Raw genomic sequence first — 25,152 nt, 5'->3', positions numbered from 1 at the left:
GGCAGTTTATCTTTCTGTAATCTAGATAGACAATATCTATACAAACATCAGCCCGAAAATAATTTTCTTTGTCCTTGAGCAGTTGATATATAAACTGTGCATTTTACTCTTTGTCAATTTAGTATTACAAAGTGTCCTGTATCAGTATGCTTCTAACCATTAAACATGAGATACAACATATTTATCAAAATACCAGTTTATTTTACTCTCAGAGAGAGCATGAGAGCGAACCCCACCACCCCCCCCCCCCTCTCAGCACACACACACCCACACTCCAACACACACAATGCATTTCCATGCCAATTCTTTTGTTGTAGGATGGCATGAAAGCTCCATTTTTAAATGTACTCTGTCAGAGCTGTTTAAAACTGAAAATCCTTCATTTTGACACAAGCTGTACAGGCTGTTTGTGACAGTGTGGGCAGAAACACAACTTGGCATTGCCTACCCCATGTGTGCCCCTGCTCATTTTGCAGTGCGCATGCGTGCATATCACGCGGCACAGATCGGGCGGGGGGCACAGATCGGGCAGTGACAACTGCTTTAGCATGCTATAATACTAACACTGCTTTAGCATGCTATAATACTAACACTGTTTAGCATGCTATAATACTAACACTGCTTTAGCATGCTATAATACTAACACTGCTTTAGCATGCTATAATACTAACACTGCTTTAGCATGCTATAATACTAACACTGTTGAGCATGCTATAATACTAACACTGTTTAGCATGCTATAACACTATCACTGCTTTAGCATGCGATAACACTAACACTGCTTTAGCATGCTATAACACTAACACTGCTTTAGCATGCTATAACACTAACACTGCTTTAGCATGCTATAACACTAACACTGCTTTAGCATGCTATAATACTAACACTGCTTTAGCATGCGATAACACTAACACTGCTTTAGCATGCTATAACACTAACACTGCTTTAGCATGCTATAACACTAACACTGCTTTAGCATGCTATAATACTAACACTGCTTTAGCATGCTATAATACTAACACTGCTTTAGCATGCTATAACACTAACACTGCTTTAGCATGCTATAATACTAACACTGCTTAAGCATACTATAATACTAACACTGCTTTAGCATGCTATAATACGAACACTGCTTTAGCATGCTATAATGCCAACACCACATATAATGCCACCCCAGTGAGTGGATCAGAGTCACTTTAACTAGCTGGTCGCTTGGACCAGGGCAAAACACATGGAGATTTCTTTTCATGTTTTTGTCATCTAATTCAGTGAATCAATAGGAAAAGTACAGTGTTGTATTTTTGTATTTTTTTACTTTTTTGTAAATTGCTTTTAAATATTTAATGTTCAACTGCTCAATCTGTTCATGTTAATCTTATAACATTAATGAAATCTAAAAAGGCTTACATTTATTTACTGGACAAAGACAGTTTTACAAAAAGGCGTAAATTGACTATTTTTAGTACTGGCAGTTTTAAGCTTTTAAGAAAAAAAGGACAAAAAATCATTTGTTGGTTTTATGTTCAACCTGATAATTAAAGGTACATTCTGTAGGAAAAGAAAGCGAGCATGTGAAATAGTTACAGCAGTCCAATTTCAAAACATCACAGAGAGTAGTCTGCACCGCTCACCCCTACCCAGCCACGGCACTACATCGGGTTGCCAAGTTGGGCCAGGCTGAATCTACACAATCCAGTAAAACACGTTCAGTAACTTCTACCATGGCAAGAAAGTCATGTTATAAACCGTGAGCTCTATCTGTAGCTAGCTAAACTAGCTTCATGTACCACTAGCTGCGTTAGCCTAAGCCAAGCCTGTTATACCTGGAAAAATCCCACTGCTCCAAAAATACACACCCCAGAGCTGGAGTTTACTACTTTACAGGTCCAAGTAAATTACTGCTTAGCTTAGCAAAGCCAGTTTAGACTGTTAGGAGAGAAAGAAAATGGAAAGAGACTCTTCTAAAACCTGTGTAGAGCGTTATATTGACTGCTAAACAGCTAAATAGCTAGATAGTTGCTAGGGATGGCCATAAGTAATGTTTATTATTAATCGTTTTGGACGTAACAAATCACTCAATATATAATCACATGCAGAGCTAAAAGAAAGCACTATAGAGACTAACTATCGGTTTCTGGCGTATATTTTGGTATACTCATTACTGCCGAGGGATTAATCAGATGTGACACGGCTGTTCCTCTGTTGTTATTGAGTTTAGTTAAGGTTAGAATGTGTAGCATGACTGCATTATCCAACACATTCAGATCACTGTAGCTAACTTTATCTATCTCTCAGATACCCTCTGCCTTTTTCCCAGCTGCACTCAGACCACTGATATGAATGTAAACACTCAATTTTTAAATGAATTTAAACACCAGTCCCTAGTAAGCACATATAGTGGTGGTGAGAAATGACCTGACTAAATAAGCTAGCCAGTTAGCTTACCTGATCAGGAGAAAAGTAGCAGCTCTGGGTCGATCTTGTAGTCTTTTTGAGCTCTGAGTCTCCAACTGCCAATATTTACTCGTTATATTCCTGCTTTGGTCACTAAGCTTATTTGAGACATGCTGAGGCTTTTTAAGCTGTGTAGCAGCTGAGTTTTTCTGAACTAGCTTTGCTAGTTCCATTGCTGCAGCATCGATCGCTGTAGTGTAGTGTGTGGTGCTTGCAACTTTGGGGTTGGGGTAAGTCTTGGGGAACGAGCAGCAGGCAGAGACAGAGGACAAAACTGACACAAAACTTAAAGTAGGAACTTACGGGCTGAAGCCCTGCTGACAAAAGCTGCCAGTGCTTTCACTCAACATGTTTCCTTAATATCCTGATTATTTTATTATTATTTATTATTTACTACTGAACATTAGTTATATATTGGTCCTTTAAGTAATTTCAGTCTAAGTTTTTTTGTTAAAAATTACCCCAAAAAATTAGTTGGTTCCACATAAACATTTGGTGCAACATTTTTGCAACCTTATTTTTAGGTAACGTTAGATTTTTAGTAAAAATTACCAGAAATGTTTGTAATGTTTTTTTTGTAAAAACATAATGCAACATTTTTGCAAGAATATTACTAAGTAGTGTCAGTTTAAGAGTTTTAGTACCAAAAAATGTTTTACCAAAAAAGATTTGTGGGCAACACTTAAAAAACGTAAAAAAGTTTGCAAAAACTATGTTGTTAAAGGTGCATTATGTAGGACCTGAGAGCGAGTGTGTGAAATGGCTACAGCAGTACAAAACATCACTGAGAGTAGTCTGCTCCTCCCACCCCTCCCCAGCCATGAAACTTATTTGGGTTGCCAAATTCAGCATCTACACGTTAAGACTAGCAGGAGAGGCGGAGAGTACGAGCCAGAGGAGAGAAGAAATACAGCAATTCTAAACTCTACTAAAACCCGTATCTAGAGTTATATTGACTATGTTACACGAGGGAGAGCTAAAGCTTTGTGGTGTGCTGTACCGCGTGAGCTCCACGGTGTGCCGGACTGCGCGAGCCCCGAGGTGTGTCGGACTGCGGCTCCGCGGTGTGCCAGACTTGCTCGAGCCCCGCGGTTTGTCGGACTGCGGCTCCGCGGTGTGCCAGACTTGCTCGAGCCCCGCGGTTTGTCGGACTGCGGCTCCGCGAAAGTACCTGACTGAATTAGCTAGCCAGTTAGCTTACCTGTTCGGGAGAAAAGTAGAAGCTCTGGGTCGGTCTTGTAGTCTTTTTGAGCTCTAAGTGTCCACCGTTCGAACTCACTGCCAATATTCACTCTTGTTATATTCCTTTTTTGGTCACTGAGCATTTTGAGACATGCTGAGGCTTTTTTAGCTGTGTAGCAGCTGAGGTTTAAGGAGACAGAGGACAAAACAAACACAAAACCCCGGGACGGCCTGCACACTTAAAATAGGAACGTACTGCTGAAGCCCTGCTGACAAGAGCTGCCAGTACTTTCACTCAACATGTTTCCTTAATATCTGATGATACATCCTGATCATTTTATCCTTTACTATTGAAAATTATTTACATAGTGGTCCTTTAAGTAAAGCACATAATTTGTTACAATGTAGACTTTACTGATTCAATGTTCTTTTGTTTTGGTTTTTGTACCAGGTCTTGCTGTGTGTCACATACTCCTCCAACTTTGAGATCAATGGCAACAACATCTTGAGGATTGCAGAAGTAAGTCTATTTTAAACAGTTATGTTAGGGGAAGGATCGTTATTCAGAAAGCATTATGTATAATGTTAGAATTGCTTTGTTGTTAGGATTTCCCAAAGGATTTGCAGCGCCATCAGTAATTTATAATATAAAACCTATATATGTTTTAAGTTTTTATTCATGTCTATAAACTGCCGATTAAAAGACCTGTCACATGCTTACACTTTGATCATACAGCTAGAGTGGTGCTGTCATCTCTCTCTCCATCTCCCTTCCTCCGTCCCTCCCTCCCTCCCTCTTTTTTATTCTCTGGTGTGTTTGTATGACCCAGTATCTGGCCAGTCAAAAAGCATGTGCTTTTTACAGTTCTGATGATATGTCATATGCACAATTGAGAACAGAATTTTTCCAATTTAGGTAACCTCTGATTAAATGCTACATGACGTGGGGTGTCTACAGCCAGATTGTCTTGGTTTTAAATAGCTGACCATCTGAAAGCTGTGGCTTGGCTTTATGCATTAACTCCGTTGACAACCTTTTGTTTAGTATTAAGAGTTTTTTTAACTGGCTCTTAGGATTTTCTTTATGGTCTCATTTCCTTCCTGATTTTAATAATTGTCATTGTCTTTACATTTTCATTTATTGTGATGAAAACCAGACAGCTTATAAGTTCCAGTAGAGGTGTCTTACTTAATTGACATTTTTGCTAAATTGTTTTTTTTTATATATAAATGTATAAATGGATAGTTTTGTGTGGTAAACAGTGAAGGCTCTGCTCCTAATTGTGTGATTGCAGAATGTATAAAGCCATATCGTTTGAGATGGTTCTTTGATGGACCTGTGCACTAGGGTTGGGCGTTATTGAAGTTTTTTATTCTGTCATACTGTCGTCAGATTATATGACTGTTTTACCACCAAAAAATATCTATTTTTCTGCTTTTATTAAATGTTGTTATTAGCTTATTAGCTTCTAGCTTGTTGCTGCCTTCTTTGTTATTTAGCATACAGAAATACTCACTGGTCTTTTCAATGAATGTTGATTTATTAATTTAATAGCTGTATCTAACTATTTTAAGCCAGACAGACACTGTGTGATTTTTTTTTTAATCGGTGCAGAGAGCTCATCGGCATGCTTGAATGGTTTGTCCTGTAGGAAAACGCATGCGATTTATATGCTGACAACATGGTGATTTGTTACATTGAACATAGTTCAAACCATTTTTTTTCAGCCGAACCCAACAGCGCGCCGGGAAAGCGGTGAGATTTCTCGCTGGCCCAAATTGGAGCATCTGGTCAGTCAGGCTAGCGTTCACGCTCAAGTTCAGGCAGACAATCTAAACTCTAGTATGCAGCACTATATTATAAGAAGGATAAACTGATAAATCTGTTTATTTCGGTGAAAATTAGTGAAACCTGTAGAGTTTATTGAGTTTTTGCTGTATGATCTCCTCAGTAAGGAGTCTGCAACCCATAACCAATCAGTGAGCTCCAACTGCTTACCCCTCCCACTGCTCTTTCATTGTGGATGCGCAGAATGTCTTAATTGTCCTGTTTTTCAAAGTACAGATTTGGCCCGTCATGTCACGTGGTTAATATATTGTCACCATTTTACAATACCGTCACCATATTTAAATACCCCGGTATACCGAAATACCGTCTTGCCACCCAACCCTACTGTGCACTCAATGAGAATTCAATGTGAAGCAGCAGTCAAAAGCAAAATTTAAGGGAAAAGATACCTGGAAGATAACAGCAGTGTATCCAGGACTTTATGTTCTCTAATTTAACTGATAAAAGCATACCTGTCAATGCAAACATGGCTGTTGTAGACAACAAAAACCTCTAAGGGGAGCTCTTGTGACAGGCATGCTTAGCCTAGGATCCCATTTACTCCTGTTTAAATAAGCAGATCCCTCTTATACTACATAAGCTATTATATTATAGGACTGTGTATGTGTGTGTGTGTGCCTGGTCTGCATGGATGCCTGCATGCATGGTCTACAGCTGTGTATAGAGACCTACATATCGAGTTGTCATCAGCGCAGCATCAACACTGCGGTCAGGGCCACACTCAGTCAGATACTTGGAGATCTCACTCTTCAACTTCACCACAGGCAAGATGGCTTGGTGAGTCTCACACACACACACAATGTGACATCTTACAGTGGTGTGAAAAAAGTGTTTGCCTCCTGATTTCCTGATTTTTGCATGTTTGTCACACTTAAATGTTTCGTAACATCAAACTAATTTAAATATTACTCAAAGACAATACAGGTAAACACAAAATGCTATTTTTAAATGAAGATGTTTATTATTAAGGGAGAAAAAAATCCAAACCTACATGGCCCTGTATGAAAAAGTGATTGCCTCCTTGTTAAAACATACACTGTCTCTATCCACACCCATGCCGATCATGCCGAGATCCAAACAGATTTAGGAACAATTGAGAAAGAAGGTAATTCAGATCTATCAGTCTGGAAAGGGTTATAAAGCCATTTCCAAAGCTTTGGGAATCCAGCGAACCACAGTGAGAGCCATTGTCCACAAATGGCGAAGACATGGAACAGTGGTGAACCTTCCCAGGAGTGGCCGGCCGCCCAAAATTACCACAAGAACGCAACAATGACTCATCCAAGAGGTCACAAAAGACCCCACAACATCATCCAAAGACCTGAAGGCCTCACTTGCCTCAGTTAAGGTCAGTGTTCATGCCTCCACCATTAGAAAGAGACTGGCCAAAAATGGTCTACATGGCAGAGTTCCTAGACGAAAACCACTGTTGAGCAAAAAGAACATTTAAAGCTCGTCTTAACTTTTCCAGAACACGTCTTGATGATCCCCAAGACTTTTGGGAAAACATTCTGTGGACCAATGAGACAAAAGTTGAACTCTTTGGAAGGTGCGTGTCCCAGTACATCTGTAGTAAAAGAAACACTGCATTCCAGAAAAAAAGAACATTATACCAACAGTAAAACATGGTGGTGGTTGTGTGATGGTCTGGGGCTGTTTTGCTGCTTCAGGGCCTGGAAGACTTGCTGTGATTAATGGAACTATGAATTCTGCTGTCTATCAAAAGATGCTGAAGAAGAATGTCCGACCATCTGTTCGTGACCTCAAGCTAAAACTAACTTGGGTTCTGCAGCAGGACAATGATCCAAAACACACCAGCAAGTCCACCTCTGAATGGCTGATGAAAAACAAAGTGAAGGCTATGGAGTGGCCTAGTCCTGACCTGAATCCGATTGAGATGCTGTTGCATGACATTTAAAAGGCCGTTCATGCTCGAAAACCGTCTAATGTGGCTGAATGACAACAATTCTGCAAAGATAAGTGGGCCAAAATTCCTCCACAATGCTGTAAAAGACTCAAGTTATCGAAAATGCTTGGTTGCAGTTGTTGCTGCTAAGGGTGGTCCAACCAGCTATTAGGTTTAGGGGCAATCATTTTTTTAAATAGCATTTTGTGTTTACCTGTGTTGTGTTTGACTAATATTTAAATTGGTTTGATGTTCTGAAACATTTAAGTGTGACAAACATGCAAAAAATCAGGAAGGGGGCAAACACTTTTTCAAAACACTGTATTTCAAAATGTCAATATACAGTGTACTCTTTTAAGTGTATTGTGGATATCATTGTTGTAGGTTGAATATTGAATAAGATGACCACATGAACGTATGTTCTGTTTTGTAATGTTTGTAGAGCCCCGAAGGAGTGGAGTTTTTTGTACCCACATCTCAGCGTAGGGGTATGTTTAACCACACTGACCAAGTGCAAGCCATCACTAAAATGTCTCTGCAGGACATATGGTTAATTTGGGCTTATTTGACAGTAATTGTGTGTGTGTGTGTGTGTGTGTGTGTGTGTGTGTGTGTGTGTGTGTGTGTGTGTGTAGACTTCTCTCCGACTACTGCTGCACTGTATGAGGACATAGTAACTGTCCTCACTGTGTTCTGTGAAAAACTGGAGTCTGTTTCAAAGTAAGTATCTGCTGAAGTGGTGGCTGGTTGAATCTAAACATTTCTACATTTAAATATAAAATTATTATATTATATTTTTAGCATTTGGCATTTTACACCCACAAGTGTTTTCAGGTGAGGCAGGTGTTCACCTCTGGGTGATCTGTATGTCAGTGGTGAACTCTATTTTGTGTAATTTTTTTATATTCATCAGTGAGAATCAGCTGCTGCAGCTGCTTTATCTGGAGTGCATTCTGGCTATGCTCAGCAGCTGTCCTCCTACAATGCACCCCCACCGCAGCTTCACAGACCTCGTCTGGTAAGCCCTCTTATGACGTGTTGCATGATGCACATTTTAAGTGCAAATTGTTATACAACTCCAATTTTATCTGAACAGAATTGTAAAAAAATGTAAACTAATGTGAATAAAATGTTTATTAAAACATAAACTCATGTAGGATTCCATGTTATTGCATACAGTTGTTTGAAAGCTAAAATGTAAATTTATATAGAGGTTACATTTGTTTCTAAAGTTATAACGGGTTGTGTAATCTCTTATACATACAGTGTTTTTTTACATTTTGTCACCTTACAACCATAAATTTAAATGCATTTCATTTAAATTTTAGGTAATAGACCAACACAAGTATTTCTTTTTTTATAACTGTATTGCCATATCAGTACTGACTGAAAGGAATTTGTTATAGTGTAGACCAAATATATTCAATGGGCTCTTTGTACAACTACTTCCGCATTCTTGTCAGTGCTGCTCCAGTGTTTGCTGTTTGGCTTTTCCGGTTTTTCACTACAATCGCAATGGCAGTATTTTTCAGCCAGGGTTTGCAAGAGTTTCCTAAAATGAACATAAACGACGTTCATGTGATATGTAAGGAGACCAGCAAAGCCCCCACTAGCAAGCTGGAGAAAGGCTTTAAATTATACATCATACAATCATACATGCACAACTACGAAGGTAAGAATTTTTTATCTTATTTTTTCTGTTAGCCAACATAGGTCAGTGTTAGCTGGGATAGCTAGCTAGCTAGGTACATTACTGTCAGTACCTAGTACATTACTGTTTTTCCTGTTGACAAATTGAAGTCTTATGTTGAAGCTGTTGTTCATGATATTTATTTCTATACCTATATTACATTTAATGTGTTACATTTGATGCCTTTTTACCCTGTTGTGCTAAAATGCTATGTGAATAATGCTAACACAGGGCAACAGCATAAAGACGCTGCTAGTTTAATTAGTTACAAACAGTGTTGGGAGTAACGGCGTTAAAACTAACGCCGTTACTAACGCCGTTACTTTTTTTCAGTAATGAGTAATCTAACTAATTACTCTGACTGTAACTATAACGCCGTTACCATTTCCGACACCCCGTTACTGCACGTTACTTTAGCAGCTCTATGAACTTTTTTTTTTTTTAACTTGGCTTTGCCCTCGTTAACCCCTCCTTCGGTGAACTTGAGCTTCTGGCCGCTGTGCCTGTGGTTTGGCGTGGTGAAGTGAGGCACAATTGTGACGATTTGCGTGCTCTAATCGATTCAGTGATTGCCGTGGATAGCCCAAGTTCCGATTAAAAGGACGTTAAACTCTTTTTAGCTGCTCCGGTTTTTGTGGTGCTGCTGCTTTCTCTTTTAGAGCTCAGATTCTCTGCCCGAACCTGACCCGACCCGAGGACCGACCCGAAATCGGGCTCCTATTTTTATTTTATATAAAGATCTGGTGTGATAATCACAATGTTGCTAAGTAACCAATTATTATTGTTCACTAAAGCTAACGAAATAGTGAAAACTGAAAGTGAAAAACATTTGTGTTAACTGAATCTAATAAAAACGGTAATTAAAAGGAAAAAAACATAACTATCTTGAACTGTATTTTGTGTTTATAAAACTAACTAAAACGAACTGAAATTACTGATAGAATACCCTCATTTTCGTGTTTAATTTATTTATAAGCGCTGTTGTACAGCGGGCGGTGTTGTGCCGAGTGCGCTGCACCTCGTGGTCCGTTAGTTCTTGTGTAAAGCGCTCGCGCTAGCCGCAAAATACAACGGAAAACACTGAGAAACTGCAGAATTATGTATGGGATTACAATATGAGTGCCAGGCAGATGAAAGAGAAACAGGAGATTAGGGTTGTCACGATACCAAAATTTTGACTTCGATACCGATACCAACTGTAGTATCACGATTCTCGATACCAAAACGATACTTGGAAGAAAAAAAAAACAATAAAAATATCTGAACATAAAATGTTTATTTTTGACTGAACTGGATTGAACACTGAACAATCGGTGCAAACGTTTTTATTCTAAAATGAAACATTTGTACAAAAAACAAGTTTCGTTATTATAACCTTAACTATAACATAATTATCTAAACACTTCCTAAAAACTAAAACTAAAACCAGAGGTAATGGTAGCCTGACTATGTGAACCTGACGGGCGGGCAGAAGTTAAGTTCTGAATAAGGAAAATAAAGAGACAGAAGAACATTACAATGTTATGTTCATTTTAACACTCACTGCTCCGTTTTATTAATCAACCGTTTACCGTTTTTAATAAGCCCATGTTCAGTGTAACGATCAAGCAGGCTACGTGCCTGACCACAGATTTGCGAACCACGGGTCCAAAACAAAACTCCTGCACACTCCTCTCCGTGTTAACGTGATTTACTAGCAGTCGCTAGTAAATCTTAGTAAAGCTACAGACAGAGTGTATCTTGAATAACTCCACTAACCTGTCGACTTCTCAGCTCTTTGTAGAGATCAGGGTGCTTGTCTGCTAAATGAATGAGCGAAATATGATCAGAATTATGTTAAATAACACTGTAACATAGAAGCAGAGAACTATTATTTAATTAAAATGATTTTTAAGAACAGCTAAACACAGTGCTGCAGGTCAAACGCGGAGGCGTTCACGTGCGAGAGAGAGACACAGAGAAAGAGTGAGAGAGTGAGAGAGTGAGAGTGAGAGAGATTTGCGTGTTCTGATGTGAGCTACTCACAGGTAAAGGTTCTCTTTGATCTCCTCGTGCTCATATTCTAGTCCCACACATAAGTCTGCAGCTCCCTCAGTGTTTTCTGTCGTATTTTGCGGTTAGCGCGAGCGCTTACAACTAACACCGCGGAGCGCGAGGTGCCGAATCCGCTACTGAATCCGACTCCCGCTTCGCGGACAGAATCGGCACAACACCCCCCGCTGTACAACTGCGGGAGTGAAAACAGCGCTAATAAAGTAGTTTAGTTTCACTTTCAGTTTTCGTTATTTTATTTAAAAATAAAAATATCAATAAAAAACAGATGCCTACATCTCAGACTATTTTCCCACACTTCACTCCTCGCGCCCGTTTTGTCCACAAGTCGCGGACGAGAGACATCTGTTATTTTAGCCGTCGCCATTCTACACTCGCTGCTGCTCTGCTGGCTTGCGCGTGAATCGATTCATTTGTTCAGAACACTAAGTTTATCTGAATCCTGCCACACCGACTGCTGCGGTGTGAATCAGTTTTCTTATGAACTGAATCAAATCGCGCCTACTAATTTGACTCATTTGAAGCTAGTGACTGGGCTATATACAGTATCGAAAGCATCGAACGCTAAAGAACCGAATCGTTTGTGATGACGTAGTATCGAAAAAGAATCGAACCTTCGGTACACCGTGCAACTCTACAGGAGATACAGTATGTGAGAACATTTACCTGTGAGTAGCTCACACCAAAACACGCAAATCTCTTTCTTTCTTTTTTTCTCTCTCTCTCTCTCTCTCTCTCTCTCTCTCTCTCTCTCTCTCTCTCTCTTTCTCTCTCACGTTTATTAGATTGATCTCTCTGATGAGATGTGTAAAAACTAATTGAAACTAGCAAGCCCAGTCTAAAAACAAATTAAAACTTACTGAACAGAAAAAATTAAAACAAAATAAAATTAAACTATAATAAAAATGAAAAATGTTATAATCACGTAGCTCTGGGCGCACGTGAAACGCCTCCGCATTTGACTTGCAGCATTGTGTGTAGCTGTTCTTAAAAATCATTTTAATTAAATAATAGTTCTGTGCTTTTATGTTAGTGTTAATTAACATAATTCTGATTATATTTCGCTTGGCTTGGTTTGTTTAATTTCATCCCCAGACGCGTTTTTCCGTTTTTTTCAGTATTACAAGTTTTAGTAATTTTCTTTGGTTGTGTGGAGAATTTCTTTGTTTTTTTTTTAATTCGTTAGATTATATTTTTGTCAACATTTTGGGTTTATTTTCGTTTGTTATTTTTCTAATAATAATAGTAAATACATAATTGATTTTTTTTTTGACGGGTGAATAATAAAAAGTAACGCAATAGTTACTTTTACTGGTAACGAGTTACTTTTATAGTGGAGTAACTCCGTTAGTAACTCAGTTACTTTTTTTAAGGAGTAACGAGTAACTATAACTAATTACTTTTTCAAAGTAACGTGCCCAACACTGGTTACAAACCAATAAGTATCTACCTGTCTAATGTATTAACTGAACAGTCATTTTGTATGTTGTTATTTAGTGTCGAATAGGGACAGACTGTCTGGTGAAATCAGTGTGAGAGCCTTGTGCTACAGATCCATGAGGAAGAATGAGTCACCACACAGTTTACAAGTAGGGATAAAATGTAGGGATGAAACAGAGGGTTCTGTGTCTATAGCATTTATTATACACATTTTGCCATCTTGTTCTAAGTGATTTTTTGGGAGGGAACAACATAGAGCAACTCCACAAAGTATTAAGTATTGCATGATTCGACATATCTGATCAATTTATGAAGCCACTAGTAAAATGGCTCATGTGATTTACCAGAAATAGGATTAAAAAAATGCTCTAGGAATGTTCGTAAACCAGGGTTTAATCATATGAACTTCCCAAATTCCCATATGTATTTCCCAAATTGCCAGCTTTAACTTCAGAAAAATTACCGGCTACATCTTCAGAAATGATGGTCCTAGGTGATCTTAATTTGAACTGTTTTTCCAATGCATCCGATCATTTAAAAGAAGTTTCCGGCAATCTCATCCTCTCACAGCTGATGAGTCAACCCTTTCAAATCTACCCTGATTGATTTAATCTTTTCTAACAAAACAGATAAAATCACTGCCGCTGGAGTTTTTGAACTTGGCTTTAGTGATCATTGTCCAATCGGGTGCATTAGAACCAGTTCAAAGATACAAACCGGCTCTTGGATGGTGGTTAGAAGAAATTAAAAAAAAAACAAGCTTTTCTTTCTGACTTAGCAGCGAGCAAAATTCACTTAACATTTGAAAGTACAGATGTGGATGTTGCATTAGAACATTTCAGGAAATCATTCCTTTCAGTGGCGAATAAACATGCTCCATACAAAAAACTGCGAATAAGAGACAGATCTAGCCCCTGGTTTTTAGGAGAAGTTTCCTCACTGTTACAGTCAAGAAATAAAGCCTGGTCAATTGCCAGACGCACAGGTGAAGGTGAAAAATGGCTTACTTTTAGACAATTGAGAAACAGATGCATCTCTGCAATTATAGAGCCAAATCAGATTATTTCCTCAACCAAATTACTAGCTCCTCTAATCCACAAGATTTCTGGAAAGCAGTAAACTCCCTCAAAAACAACTCCCAACGAATCCCAAATAAAATTTTTGTCAATAGTAATTTGACCAGAAAGAACTGTGCCAAGCTTTTAATGTACACTTTGCTGCAGCTGGTCAGATGTTTAATAACACTGACTCAAACCTGCCTGTAAATCAGCCTACCATCACTACTTCTGCTTCCCAGAAAATCGATATCTTCTCCCTCCAGACCTGCTCTCCATACATAGTGGCTAACGCCCTTTCCTCTATTAATCCTCAGAAAACAATAGATGAGGACGGTCTGTACCCCTACCTTCTGCGTCTCAATAACCCCAGTTATTTTAAAACATATACCATACATTTTTAATCTTTCTATTTTATCTTGCAGAATTCCCATCTGGAAAACAGCTCATGTTATTCCTCTGCATAAAGAAGGAGATGCGGCAGATTTAAATAATTACAGACCAATCTCAAAACTGTCTTGTTTATCCAAAATTTTAGAATCTCTAGTGAATAACCAGCTCAAGTCTTTTTTCTATGAAACCTCTATCCTGTATAACTATCAATCTGGATTTAGAGAAAGACATAGTATCATCTCTGCAACCACAATGGTTTTAAATTACCTATACATGGCTCTAGACAAGAAGAAGTACTGTGCTGCCATTTTTATTGATCTCACAAAAGTCTTTGATACTGTTGATCATGATTTACTACTAGGTTCTTTATATAAGATTGGTTTTAGCAATAATGCAACTCTGTGGGCCCAGGATTTCGGCAGGATACAATGTGTGTCTATTGGAAACCATAAATCAGAGTCCCACAGGGCTCAATCATGGGTCCAGTTTTATTTAATATTTTTATCAATGATCTTGCCGCCTCTACCTTAGACTGCAAATTACACCTTTTATGCAGATGATTCAATCTTATACTGCTCAAGGGATTCTGCACATGCTGCAATAGAAAAACTTTAATGTTCTTTTAACACTCTACAGACTGCTCTATATGAACTCGAGTTGGTTTTAAATGCGAATAAAACCAAATTCATTCTGTTTTCCAGATTTCCAAATATTATTTTAAATTCCGGAACTATTACTACTCTGACAGGATCCACCATTGAACAAGTTAGCAAGTATAAATATCTCGGTATCTGGCTCGATGAAAAACGTTCTTTTAAATCCCACATTAACAAACTCGCAATTAAGTGCAGACAAAAGCTTGGATTCCTTTATCGGAATAAGTCCTGTTTACCCGTGCGCGCTAAACAAGAATAGTGGAGGCAACCATAATAGCAGTGCTGGACTATGGTGATGTAATTTATAAAAAAAAGCGTCCGCCAGCGCTCTCAAACCACTACATACAGTCTACCACTCTGCTCTGAGATTTATTACTGGCGACCCTTACACTACTCACCACTGCACACTATATGATAGAGTTGGTTGGTCCTCACTAGCTGCATGAAGAGAATCTCGTTGGCTAATTTTTATCTATAAACCACTCTCTGGGCATTTCCCAGCTTATATCTCTTCACTGATCTCACTTAATAATAATGCATATCAGACTCACTCCAGTGGCTGGATCAATTGTCAGGTACCAAGAGTTTTTCTACAGGAAACATTCAGCTCGCTGGGATCACTGAACCATTTTAAACTTTTAGTTTCTAATCACCATCAGAAAGCCTGTGACTGTTTTAAATGACTTTTTTATTTGTTTATCCTTTTTTCTTATTTTATTTATATTTTTCTTATTTTTATTTATTTATTCATTTTGTTTATGTATTATTACTTTTATTATTTTTTATTTCATTTTAATACTTTATATTTTCATTTTTGTTTTTAGTGCTATTATTCTTTAATCACTTATCAATTTTAACATTTTACTTTACTTTTACTATTATCCATTTACTTATTTTATAGATTTTTTACTTTTTATGTGTCAAATATGTTTTTTTATGTTATTTTAGAATTTTCTGTTTCACACAAATATTTTTATTAAATGTTGATTTAAAATTAGTACTTATTTATTTTTTTATTTTTTTACTATTTTATTTCTTATTGTTTCTAAATTATTAATGTGCTCAATCCCTTTGATGTTACAAAGGCTCGGTAACATTGTAAATGAGGGTCACCCTCAATGTTTTTTTTTCCCCGAGTGAAAATAAAGGTTGATTGAACTTAGTTAATAAGCTAAAAAACACAAATCTATGTAGAAAATGGGGTCTCTGTGACTGGGTTGTGTTTTATTTCACTAAAGTTCAGATGTTCAAATCAGTTTTCATAGACTAACAATACTAACACAATTTAAGGGTTTTATTCAAACCCTAGTTCTACTAACCAAAACCTATTGTCAGAAGCAAGAGGTTCCAGGTTCCATTCTTGGGGTCTTTGTCATACACATTTTTTGTTTTCGCTTTATTTTAATACAACTTTTCAGCTCAGCGCTCAATAACCCTAAACCAAAACTAGTTTAATCAGGTACAAGATACTAGATAACTAGGTAAAAATGTGTTAGGGGATCCCCAGGACTGGTATAGGGAACCCCTGTATTAAGCGAAGTCATTCCTAATTTTGCTTTCACTTTTACAGATCAGGCTTTGTGATTCATCTCCTGTTGTGTTGACACACACATGCTGTTCATGTGTCGCAGGCACTGTTCTTTGCAACCACATAGTGGCTTTGCTTTTTCAAACGGCACATTTCTCTCAGCTCAGTGTGCCAGTAGTCCCCCCCTGTGCACAGCTGTACTGAAACAGAACAATCCTGGCATAAACCTCAGACAGTTGTAAGTTTATAATTATCATCAAACTCGATAATTTTATATTATTTATTCAATATTAATTATTATATTATATATTCTATTATATATAATATTCTATTTTATATTATTATATTATATACATTATTATTTGTTATATATAACAAGACAAGTGCGGACGCAGTTTATAGACTTTATGTAAAGGCCATACCATGAAACCATACCATAAACGGGGGACAGTCCAGAGAGGCAAGCAGTGAAAAGGAGCAGGCAAAAATCAGAGTCGATAATACAGTCCAGGTAATACACAGGAGTAAAACCAAAACACAGGGCAAAGGCAATAGGCAGAGTTTTAAACACAGTCCACAGTTAGGTTACTCAACTCTGATTAAGTTAAACCCAGCTGAAGCGCGTTCACGGCAACCTACAAACAGGCATTCTCAACGGAGCGCTGAAACAGGGATTGACCATGAAAATGAATGAGGGAAAGAACAAGGCATCATATATCACCCCTATGGAGCAGGAAATATTAATATCTGCGTATGCAAAGTATTAAATCATAGTGTGAAATCATATTCAGGCATAAAAGCAGCAAAGCAAAGGGAGTCAATTTGGGCAAAAATAGCCGACAGAGTCAATGCGTGAGTTAACATAAAAATTAAAAACTCACAACAATGCACTTAGTCAAAAAACATGGAAAATATTTTAATTGTTGTTTAATGTAATTGTTAAGTCGTTATTATTATTTAAACATTTTTATTTGTCTTAATTTGTACACTTTTCTTCTTTTTTTAATTAATTTAGGTGTAATCCAAGTGGAATTAAACGCACATGGCAGCAAGTGAAATTGAAATATAAAAAACATAGTCCACAGTGGTATGACTTGTACACAACTACCTAATATTGTTACTTTTATCAAGCTTAGTTTGCCCTACAGTTGATTCTGGTTTTGTAGCTAATAGGAAAAAGGCTGAGGTAAGAAAAACAGGAGGGGTGCCACCACCGCCACCTTTTACCCAGGCAGAGGAGCTGGCACTTTCACAGAACAGTGGGAGGCCCATCACTCATGGAATCATTAATGGAGGAGAAAATAAGTTTGTGTAATGTGTTAAATATTAGTCCTTTATTTTTTTTTAAGTAGTACATTTATGTAAGTAAGTACATTAATGCTGTGGAAGGATTTTGTGTTTACAATTTAAGGCAGGTGCTTTAATTGGAAAGTGGGTTCCATCCATGCATCCAATGACTCTTGGAAATCCTAAAATATTATTTTCATAATATAATTATTTATTTATTTATTTTATGAATATAATTTTGCAGAGCTACTTATCTTCCACTTCCCATTTTTCTGATAATTTTGTAATCTTCGTTATAAAGACAACCCTGCAATTCTGTGGAATTCCTCTTTAATGTTCATTAAAGGCTTATGCCCAGGAACACCACAAAACTGGACAACAACTGTTTTAAAGTTAGGCATACTTTAAAAGGCTGATCCACGATGTGGGATATTTTAAATGTGTGGCTTTAAAATATTATTTAGGTATAACATTGACTGCGAGGAAAAACGGTAACGTTGGAGGAGAAACTAAAAAACACGTCTAATCTGGGTCTAATTACTCGTTCAGGACGGAGAGCTCTGCGAATAATTTGCGCTTCAATATCAACTGGATCCGTTTGCATGAGAAAAGTGCCCGTAACCCTGAGTTCGGAGTAAGCTAACCTGCCAGCGAGCAGGTTAGCTTCAGAGCGTAAGTTGCTATAGTAACTGACTCAGGTTCTCTCTAAGCTCGGTTTCTGGAACGGAAAACTCTGAGTTTCCGTTAACTCTGAGTTTACTTACCCGGTTTTGTCACTTAACCTGCTTTCTGGAATACCCCCCAGGTCATACACAAGATAAATCCAATAGATGGGCGTAGGCGAAAATCGTATTCGGAAAAACACAGAAAATAGATCATACACGGAGCTGAGGTACCTGACAAACGGGACCCACCAGAGCGGGAGTTCCGAAGGACAGGAACAGAGCAGGCTAGAGAGCGTCTGTGCGCAGGCTTACCTACCAGGGTAACGTAAAAGTCCACGAGCAAAGCAGGATCCAGCACATCCCTGGCAGCCACCCAACACCGTTCCTCCGGGCTGTACCCTTCCCAGTCTATGAGGTATTGTAGAATACCACAACGTTGGCGTGAATCCAGCACCTCCCAAACAGCATACGTGGATGCGTCCTCCCCCTCCGCTGCCGCGAGCGGAATGTCAGCCGGTGCAGCATCAGCCAGAGGACCCGGGACCATAGGTTTAAGGAGAGACACATGAGACACATGACACATGAAATATATATGAAACATGAGTTATTAACACGATAATGGGGAGGTAACTAAACCTTATAGGTAACCTCATTGATGTGAGACAGAATTTAAGGGGACCGATATACTTCGGCAAGAGTTTTCTGCAACTACCCTCAAACCTAAAGTCCCGGGTCGAGAGCCACACCCGATCTCCAGGCTGGAAGCTGGGGTTGTCACCACACCTGCTCGCAGCACTTCATCCAATCATCCACAGCCGGAATGTTGGAAGACACCGCTGTCCAAGGAGCTAAAAGAGGCTGAAAACCCAGAACATACTGAAGGGAGTGAGACCAGAGGTGGAGTTGACCAATGAGTTTTGTGCAATTTTCAGATTCAGAGACATCCACCTCTACCACGAAGGGCAGTTCAGGGATAGGATGTTTAAGGATCGAGGCTGATGTAAAAGTGGCTTTAAGCTCTGAAAAAGAGCGCTCTGCTTTGGGGGACAATTTAAGTGTTTTAGTAGCGCCTTTAGTGAGAGCAGTGAGCAGAGCGGCGATGCTGCTAAAATTACGGATGGACCGTCTGTAGAAGTTAGTAAACCCCAGAAAACGGAGGTCTTTAATAGATTGGGGTACTGGCTAACTAGTGACTGCAGCAACTTGTCATCGTCCATCAGGACGCCATTCGCACTGATAAAATAGCCGAGAAATATGACTTGCTGTAGATAAAATTCACATTTCTCGGCTTTAGCATAGAGGTTGTGTTCGTGAAGACGACGAAGAACCTGGCGGACTTGTTGGACGTGTGTGGTGAAAAGTGAAAAAGCCGTTTTCCACTCATAATCTTCTCTAATGCGAACTAGGTTGTAAGCGCTGCAGAGGTCGAGCTTAGTAAAATATTTGGCATTGCGAAATTGTTTAGGAGCGGGAGTGGATACGCAATTTTTTTCGTAATGCCGTTTAAACCACTGTAGTCAATACAGGGTCTCAGACCCCCATCCTTCTTCTTGACAAAGAAGAAACAGGAGATTTGGATGGACGAATGAAACCCTGCGCGAGAGCTTAACGTATTCCTCCATAGCCTTCTCTTCATCAAGAGTTAGAGGGTAAACACAAGCTTTAGGTAGTATGGCACCTTCTAACAGGTCTATTGCGCAATCATAGAAGTGATGTGGAGGTAGCATAGTGGCATTAACTTTGCTAAACACATCAGTGAAATCAGAATATTCAGAGGGTATATCAGGGGAATCTACAGCATTGGGGCTCTCAACAGAAGTAAACTGCATAGTTAATGAGTCAAAAATTAAACAGTTCTCACAGCAAAACAGGGACCAGGCAGTGATGTCCCCCACACTCCATGAAATGGTGGGGTAGTGTGTCTTGAGCCAGGGTGCACCCAGGGCAAGAGGTTGTTCAGTGCGTGGGAGCACGAAGAATGGGATCTCCTCCAAATGAAAAGCGCTGGTTTGGAGGATGAGAGGTAAAGTCTGGTGCGTAACTGGTTTGGAGCGTACTGTCTGCCCGTCGATAGTGTGCATGGAGATGAGTCTCTGAAGCTCCCTGGTGGGTACAGCATGCTCCTTTACCAGGTCCGTGCTGATAAAGTTCCCCTCCGACCCAGAATCTAGAGCTGAGACACAAAACACATCCGTTGAAGTATTGATAACAGGCAAAGTGAAACAGCTTTCCCAGTGCTGGCGCCATAGCAGATTTGGGTTGGAGTTCACAAGCAGCTTTCAGATGACCCGGTTCCCCGCAGTAGAGGTACAGATGAAGGCGTATACGGCGTTGCCTTTCAGCAGCAGACAGTCTGACTTTATGGATATCCATGGGATCAGGACTCATGTGGTGCGTCATGTGAACAGGTGTATGCGTGATGTCATGGTGTGGTGCGTTCTGGGTATTGTAGTTGGAGGCTTGGAAATCACAAAGGGAGCTGAGTGTGGGAGACACAGGAGCGCTTTTGGCATGACCGTGTGTGTGTGAGTGCTGCGAACTATTTACATTTAGTAAATTGGCTACTCACATCAGGAGCTGAATCTGTATTGTTGGGAAATACAACAGTATGAACTATAGAGGAGATGGACTCCCTAGGACTGGACTTATTTAACCCATGCCAACTTGTGCTTTGTTTTGATAATTTGGTAATAGGCATGCCACTGTAAAGAACTGACTAATGTTTACTGTATGGGTAAGAGAAATGACACCATCAAACAATTTTCTTTGTATTCGAGCTATGGATGGGGTTTCAAAAACCTGGTATGCAGGCATCTGACCATCACTGCCATTTCTTCAGTGAGCAAATTAGTCAACTCTGACTGTCATAAAGTGAGGTGTCCCGTGTGGGGCTATGCCAACCAGGCCCTTCATGGTGCAGTGTGACTTGTATGTGGAGTACATCTCACTTTGTAGGAGTGGTGATAATGGTGTCTGACACCTGAGCTCAGTGCCTTTCAAGATTACCTGAGTATCAGGAAAGTCTTTGTATCCAGGAGGGAGGTTGTTTTTCACTTCCTCTTGTGACAACCAAATGCACACACATCCGAGAAACGTGTAAAGGTAGTTTGTCTGTGTTGAAATTATTCGGCTGACTGTGGAAGGATGGATGTTAAAGCGGTGTCACAAGTCTTTCTCAGGCCAACAGAGAGATGCACGAGGAAAAGGAAAAATTCATCAACTGGCTGGAGCACCTGCCTCTGTGAAGGTAATATTGTAAAAGTTTTAAATTAATATACAATTATTAAATGTAAAAACAATCTACTTAAAGCATTCAAAGACTTTACTGAGGTACTGGAAAGCTGAGACTGCACTGACAGGTGTCATACACCACAACTACTACAACTATTAAGTGAGACTGTAAATAAGACAACATTTATAACATCAGGTAATTTATTCCAAATATTACAGTAACATCATAACCTGTAAATCAGGTGTCATCAGTTCCTGTCTTAAAGGAGCTAGTGTCTATAACCGCTGCTGATTTCCCTACCCAAAACACACACGTTCAACCGTCATACTGTAAAATAAACATTTTTGTTACAAAAAAATGTACCGTACCCCTGACGGTCGTGAATGGGTCACGTCTTCGTTCTTTTTAGCTGCAGCTTTGGCTCTCGAGACCGAACCATTTTGTGGACTGATGGCTCAATAAGCCACCAAAATGACATTAGGTGGTCATAGCTTGGGAATCTTTTGGCAAAATTAATATATTTATGTTACATTTTTCAGTTTTGGGTGTCAACTTGTCGGTGTATTGCACATATTGCTAGCTAGCTGTGTTTACTACACATACACTGTGTTTTCAACACATGTCTAGCGATGATGGCTCAGGAGCAGAAAAATAATCGTGATCCATTGTAAGATCAGCTGGTGAATCATCTAGGCAGGTAGGTTCAGCTGGCCTTTCTGTTCTCTCCCATACACTTAGCCTTGGAGCCTGGGTGCTGTAGTCGTTCCATTGAAAAAGGAGTGGCACTGCATCCTTTGCCAATCTTCCCCAACCTTCTGCCATTTTTAATTCAAACAGGTGGTCTAGTATGAAATGTCTGCTGCAGACCTTTGTATGTGGCGTAATGGTGAAGTGGTCCTGGCAGATGTTTATTAACCATTGTGTCCTTAGATCACTCTGAGCCAAGAAGCTATGAAAGCTTAATTTTCCATTAAACTTAGCAGACGCTGTGCATAAAGGAACACAACAGTGCTCTGTATATTTTTTTTAGCTGTTTCTGAAAATGTTCCGACTTGAAAACTTTAAGCCGGACACCCATTTTGAACTCAGACTAGCAGAAATGGCAGGTAAACATACAGCCAGCTGTAATTGTAGTAAAAGGTGGCTCTATTAAGTATTGATATACAGTTGTGGTCAAAAGTTTACATACACTTGTAAAAAAACATAATGTTATGGCTGTCTTGAGTTTTCAATAAGTTCTACAACTCTTATTTTTCTGTGATAGAGTGATCGGAACACATACATGTTTGTCACAAAAAACTGTCATAAAATTTGGTTCTTTCATAAATTTACTATGGGTCTGCTGAAAATGTCACCAAATCTGCTGGGTCAAAAATATACATACAGCAACATTAGTATTTGGTTACATGTCCCTTGGCCATTTTCACGGCAACTAGGCGCTTTTGGTAGCCATCCACAAGCTCCTGGCAAGCTTCAGGTCGAATGTTTGACCACTCTTCTTGACAGAATTGGTGCAGTTCAGCTAAATGTGATGGTTTTCTTGCATGAACCCGTTTCTTTAGCACTGTCCACATGTTCTCAATGGGGTTTAAGTCAGGACTTTGGGAAGGCCATTCTAAAACCTTAATTCTAGCCTGGTTTAGCCATTCCTTTACCACTTTTGATGTGTGTTTTGGGTCATTGTCTTGTTGGAACACCCAACTGCGCCCAAGACCCAACCTTCGGGCTGATGGTTTTAAGTTTTCCTGCAGAATTTGGAGGTAATCCTCCTTCTTCATTATCCCATTTACTTTCTGCAAAGAACCAGTTCCACTGGCAGCAAAACATCCCCAGAGCATAATACTACCACCACCATGCTTGACAGTAGGCATGGTGTTCCTGGGATTAAAGGCCTCACCTTTTCTCCTCCAAACATATTGCTGGGTGTTGTGGCCAAACAGCTCAATTTTTGTTTCGTCTGACCAGAGAACTTTCCTCCAGAAGGTTTTATCTTTGTCCATGTGATCAGCAGCAAACTTCAGCCGAGTCTTAAGGTGCCTTTTCTGGAGCAAGGGCTTCTTTCTTGCACGGCAGCCTCTCAGTCCATGGCGATGTAAAACACGCTTGACTGTGGAGACTGACACCTGTGTTCCATCAGCTTCCAAATCCTTGCAGACCTGCTTCTTGGTGATTCTTGGTTGACTCTTGACCATCCTGACCAATCTCCTCTCGGCAGCATGTGATAGCTTGCGTTTTCTTCCTGATCGTGGCAGTGACACAACTGTTCCATGCACTTTATACTTGCGTATAATTGTCTGCACAGTTGCTCTTGGGACCTGTAGCTGCTTTGAAATGGCTCCAAGTGACTTCCCTGACTTGTTCAAGTCAATAATTCGCTTTTTCAGATCCACACTGAGTTCCTTTGACTTTCCCATTGTAGCTTTTGTAGCTGAGTCTAATCACTGGGTCAAATGAGCCCTATTTAAATGGGCTCATGAGAAGTCAACAGCTGTAGTCAATCAGAATCACTTACAAGAAGTGAAGAGGCCATGACATGAAGCTAATTTGATTGACACAACTCGCTACATCACCAAAATTGACAAATTTTGTTGCTGTATGTATATTTTTGACCCAGCAGATTTGGTGACATTTTCAGCAGACCCATAATAAATTTATGAAAGAACCAAATTTTATGACTGTTTTTTGTGACAAACATGTATGTGTTCCGATCACTCTATCACAGAAAAATAAGAGTTGTAGAACTTATTGAAAACTCAAGACAGCCATAACATTATGTTTTTTTACAAGTGTATGTAAACTTTTGACCACAACTGTAGGTAGGCTGAATACTTTTGTTACACTTCAACCCCACAGGAAGATTTATACACATGTAATATCGGTGTCAGGCCTACTATGGACCCTGTAGTACTAAACACTAACTCTTCCATTCCTGTCAATGGTCAGGAACTACAATCCCTAGCATGCATGAGTGTCATGTGTACAGATTTCTGGAATTTTAGATTGTGTTATGGTGTTTGAAATTTACTCATGTATATAAACTAAGCTCTTTGTTTACGTGCCCTGTAATAAAGCCTTGTTTTGTTTTTACCACGAGCGTTTGACTCATGTCTGTAGTATTACAATCGGATATTAACAGTGGCCAGAATTCCAGCATCGGTGCATTCCTAGCGGTTTTAAATATGTACAATAATCAGAATAGACTCTTTAAAAATAAACTGTACCCAGTAATATTGTCTTTACATTGCTTCTAAAATGTATTTCTGTTGTGGTAATTTAGTGTTCGAATAATCTAATATGATCTAATAGATATAGTTTTTGGTTCAGCATTGTCTTTCTGAAATGTGCAAGGTCATCGTGAAAGAGATGTTGCCTCGATTGGAGCACATGTCCTAAAACCTCTAAATGCTGTTCAGCATTGGTAGAGCCTTTCCAAGTGTGTACGCTGCCCACACCATTGGAACTAATGCCACCTCATAACATCAAAGATACAGGCTTTTGAACTGAATCTGAACACTGATAACATGCTGGAATTGTTTGCCTCAGTCCGTTGTAAAGGAAGATTATTTCAGCATTTTGTTGACATGGTAGTGAGGTTGTTGTAGATTTGTAGATCTGTCTGTTGCCAATGCCCCAACTTTGAGAGGCACTGTTGCATCAGGTTCTAAATGAGTTTATGTTTTTCAGGGAATAGCAAAATGTCCCATCTCTCCATATCATTGCATTCTGTACTTACATTTTACATGGTGTTCTATACTTTTTAAAT

General features: G+C 39.2%; 1 protein-coding gene across 3 annotated transcripts in view; it reads left to right on the top strand.

The window, feature by feature from the left end:
* arfgef3 (ARFGEF family member 3) overlaps positions 1–25,152 on the top strand; it is a 150,691-nt gene that overhangs the window by 26,598 nt on the left and 98,941 nt on the right. For all 3 annotated transcript variants that reach the window (XM_049481296.1, XM_049481297.1, XM_049481295.1), the window contains exons 5-9: positions 4,088–4,156; positions 6,140–6,262; positions 7,834–7,879; positions 8,027–8,111; positions 8,305–8,409. In XM_049481296.1, coding sequence (XP_049337253.1) covers positions 4,088–4,156; positions 6,140–6,262; positions 7,834–7,879; positions 8,027–8,111; positions 8,305–8,409 — 428 coding nt within the window. The remainder of the gene's footprint in view (positions 1–4,087; positions 4,157–6,139; positions 6,263–7,833; positions 7,880–8,026; positions 8,112–8,304; positions 8,410–25,152) is intronic.

This window comes from Astyanax mexicanus, chromosome 7, assembly GCF_023375975.1.
Source record: "Astyanax mexicanus isolate ESR-SI-001 chromosome 7, AstMex3_surface, whole genome shotgun sequence".
Classification (NCBI taxonomy): Eukaryota; Metazoa; Chordata; class Actinopteri; order Characiformes; family Acestrorhamphidae; genus Astyanax; species Astyanax mexicanus.
This window is presented reverse-complemented; position numbering and strand designations above follow the sequence as displayed.